The sequence below is a fragment of the Penaeus vannamei genome, chromosome 23 (genome assembly GCF_042767895.1).
Source record: "Penaeus vannamei isolate JL-2024 chromosome 23, ASM4276789v1, whole genome shotgun sequence".
In the NCBI taxonomy this organism is placed as follows: Eukaryota; Metazoa; Arthropoda; class Malacostraca; order Decapoda; family Penaeidae; genus Penaeus; species Penaeus vannamei.
In genome coordinates, this window is record NC_091571.1 from 38,307,103 (window position 1) to 38,309,284 (window position 2,182).

The following is a 2,182-nucleotide window of genomic DNA, read 5'->3' on the forward strand; positions in this document are numbered from 1 at the left end:
CCTCCGCCGCCTCCGCCCTCGCCAGGAGCGCCGGGAGCTCCTCCGCGTCGGGCGTGCGGTCGCTGTCCGTGGCCTCCTTCTTCCCGCTGCTCTGCTTCGACCTGTTACACTGCTCCTTCATGCACTTGGACAGCGGCTCCGCGTCGTCCTTGAAGCGCGCCTTCGCCCCGCCCAGGTTGTCGCAGTCCTCCGGCAGGTCGAAGGTGACCGAGTGACCCGAATCCGACCTCTTCCTCCTGAGCTGCCCTTTGTGTTTGAGGTTGGACCTGAGGCTCGAGGTGGGCGTGATGGCGGCCAAGGGCCCGGCAGTGGGCGTCGTGGGCGGGCGGGGCTCCCCGTGGAGCGGCGGGAGCACCACGTCCCTCTTCCCCGGGGTCGACGGCGAGAACCGCCCGTCGCCGAGGCTCAGGACGGCTTCGTGGAGGTAGCTCGGCGCCGCGATGTTGGTGACCCTATCGCGCGCGCCGGAGGTCACGGCCTCGCGCGCCATGGAGGTCACGGCGTCTCGCACACTCGAGGTCATGGCGCTGAGCTGCCCCGTGCTGAAGGTGAGGATGCCGGGCGCGCCGTCGCGGCCGCCGCGCGGGGGGTCGCTCAGGATCTCGGGCGTGTCCGTGGAGCTGCTGCCCAGCGCCGAGTCGTCCAGGTGGAGCGAGTAGTCGCTGCGCGTCTTGGTGGGCTTCCTCCTGATCTGGCCGCGGGCGCGCGTCTCGTCGTCCTCGTCCGACGTGCTGATGACGTCAGCCCTCTGCGCGGCGTGCGGCGGCCCGCCCTCCTTGTCCCTGGCGGCGTCGACGCTCGCCCGCATGACGTCAGCGCCGGCCTTGCCCACCCTCCGCCGGATGGCAGAGCTGCGCCGCGACGCCTGCATGGAGAACTTCCTGGGCAGCGAGAACCTGGCCGACGGGTGCGGGTGCGGGCGCGGGGCCTCCTCCGTCGAGTCGGGCAGCGACCGCCGCCGGGACCGCCCCGCGACGGGCGCCTTCTCCTCGCTCGCGCCGCCCACGGAGCCCTTGGCCTCATCCTTCCTCTTTTCTCCTCCGGCACTTACATTCTTACTTTCCGGTTCGTTTTCATTGTTGTTTGTCACTGGCGACGCAGCGTCTGCCGGGTCAGGGCGGGCTTTGGCGGGAGTTTTTGTCCGCAACTTTTCCAGCAGACTTTTGGCAGCGTCGCCGGTGTCGTACCTGCGGTCCACGCAGCCCTCGGTGTAACTCACACTGCTGCGGAGCTGGGTCGCCGCCAGGCCCTGGCCGCCCGCCTGGTAGATCCCCCCGCTGGCGGAGAGCGTGGGCGTGGTGGGGCGGCGGGGGGTGTGGGTGCGGCGCCCCGCGGTCCCCGGCCTGACGGCGTCCTGGTGCAAGGCTGCTGGAGCGGTGGGCGCGGCGGCGGCGGCATCTCCTCCCTGGTCGGGCACCAGCCACTCCAGCAGGTTCCATAGTCGGCGGGACATGGCGCAGTGGGCGGCATTATGGGCGGCCTCCCGCGCTCGCACTCGCTGCTCCCGATCCCTCCGCCGACGGGCTGTCTCTTGCCACTGCAGGATCACTCATTATTCCTCGCGCAATATCGATCAGCGGAAAATGCACCGAATCTGCAGGATGCAATCTTCAACAACACCTAAAAATACACTGCACGAGAACACACACACACTCTCAAGCATATTCACCGTCGCCTTTGAACTCGGGACACTCTGCACTCGGAGGCCCAGCACAACAAGTCATTTACTGCTGCCTCATCACGAAGTCCCCCGGGAGGCCCTGACCGCGAGCGGCGGGACCCGCGCCAAGTACTCCAAGGTCAGAGCTCGTGAAAACACTCGCTTCGCAACATGACCGAAATTCTACCTGGAAAGCCAAAGAAAAATGAATACCTGTTATCGATAGATCTGCTGACGTGCAGAATGCGAACCCGCCGTGGATTATCGTATTTCGGTCCTGCAGTCCGCGACCAGCCTCCTGTGCACGAGGACCTGCATTCATCGCTGCCATGAGCATGCACGGGTTTCTCCGTCTCTCTTTCTTTCTTTCTCTCTCCCTCCCTCCCTCCCTCCCTCCCCCTCTCTCTCACCCTTATACCTTCCTTCTTCCCCCGTCTCCTCTCCCTCCCTCCCTCCTTCTCCCCCTCCCTAGCTTCCCAACCACCGGCACTTCCGTTCTTCCCCCTTTCTCTCTCCCCTATC

At 66.3% G+C, this 2,182-nt stretch overlaps 1 protein-coding gene across 3 annotated transcripts in view; it reads right to left on the reverse strand.

The window, feature by feature from the left end:
• LOC113825221 (guanine nucleotide exchange factor DBS-like) overlaps positions 1-1,844 on the reverse strand; it is a 482,891-nt gene extending 481,047 nt beyond the window's left edge. For all 3 annotated transcript variants that reach the window (XM_070137359.1, XM_070137357.1, XM_070137356.1), the window contains exon 1: positions 1-1,844. This exon is cut by the window's left edge and continues 603 nt beyond it. In XM_070137359.1, the coding sequence (XP_069993460.1) occupies positions 1-1,453 (1,453 nt within the window). In that variant the 5' untranslated portion in view covers positions 1,454-1,844.
• Positions 1,845-2,182: the final 338 nt, after the last annotated feature.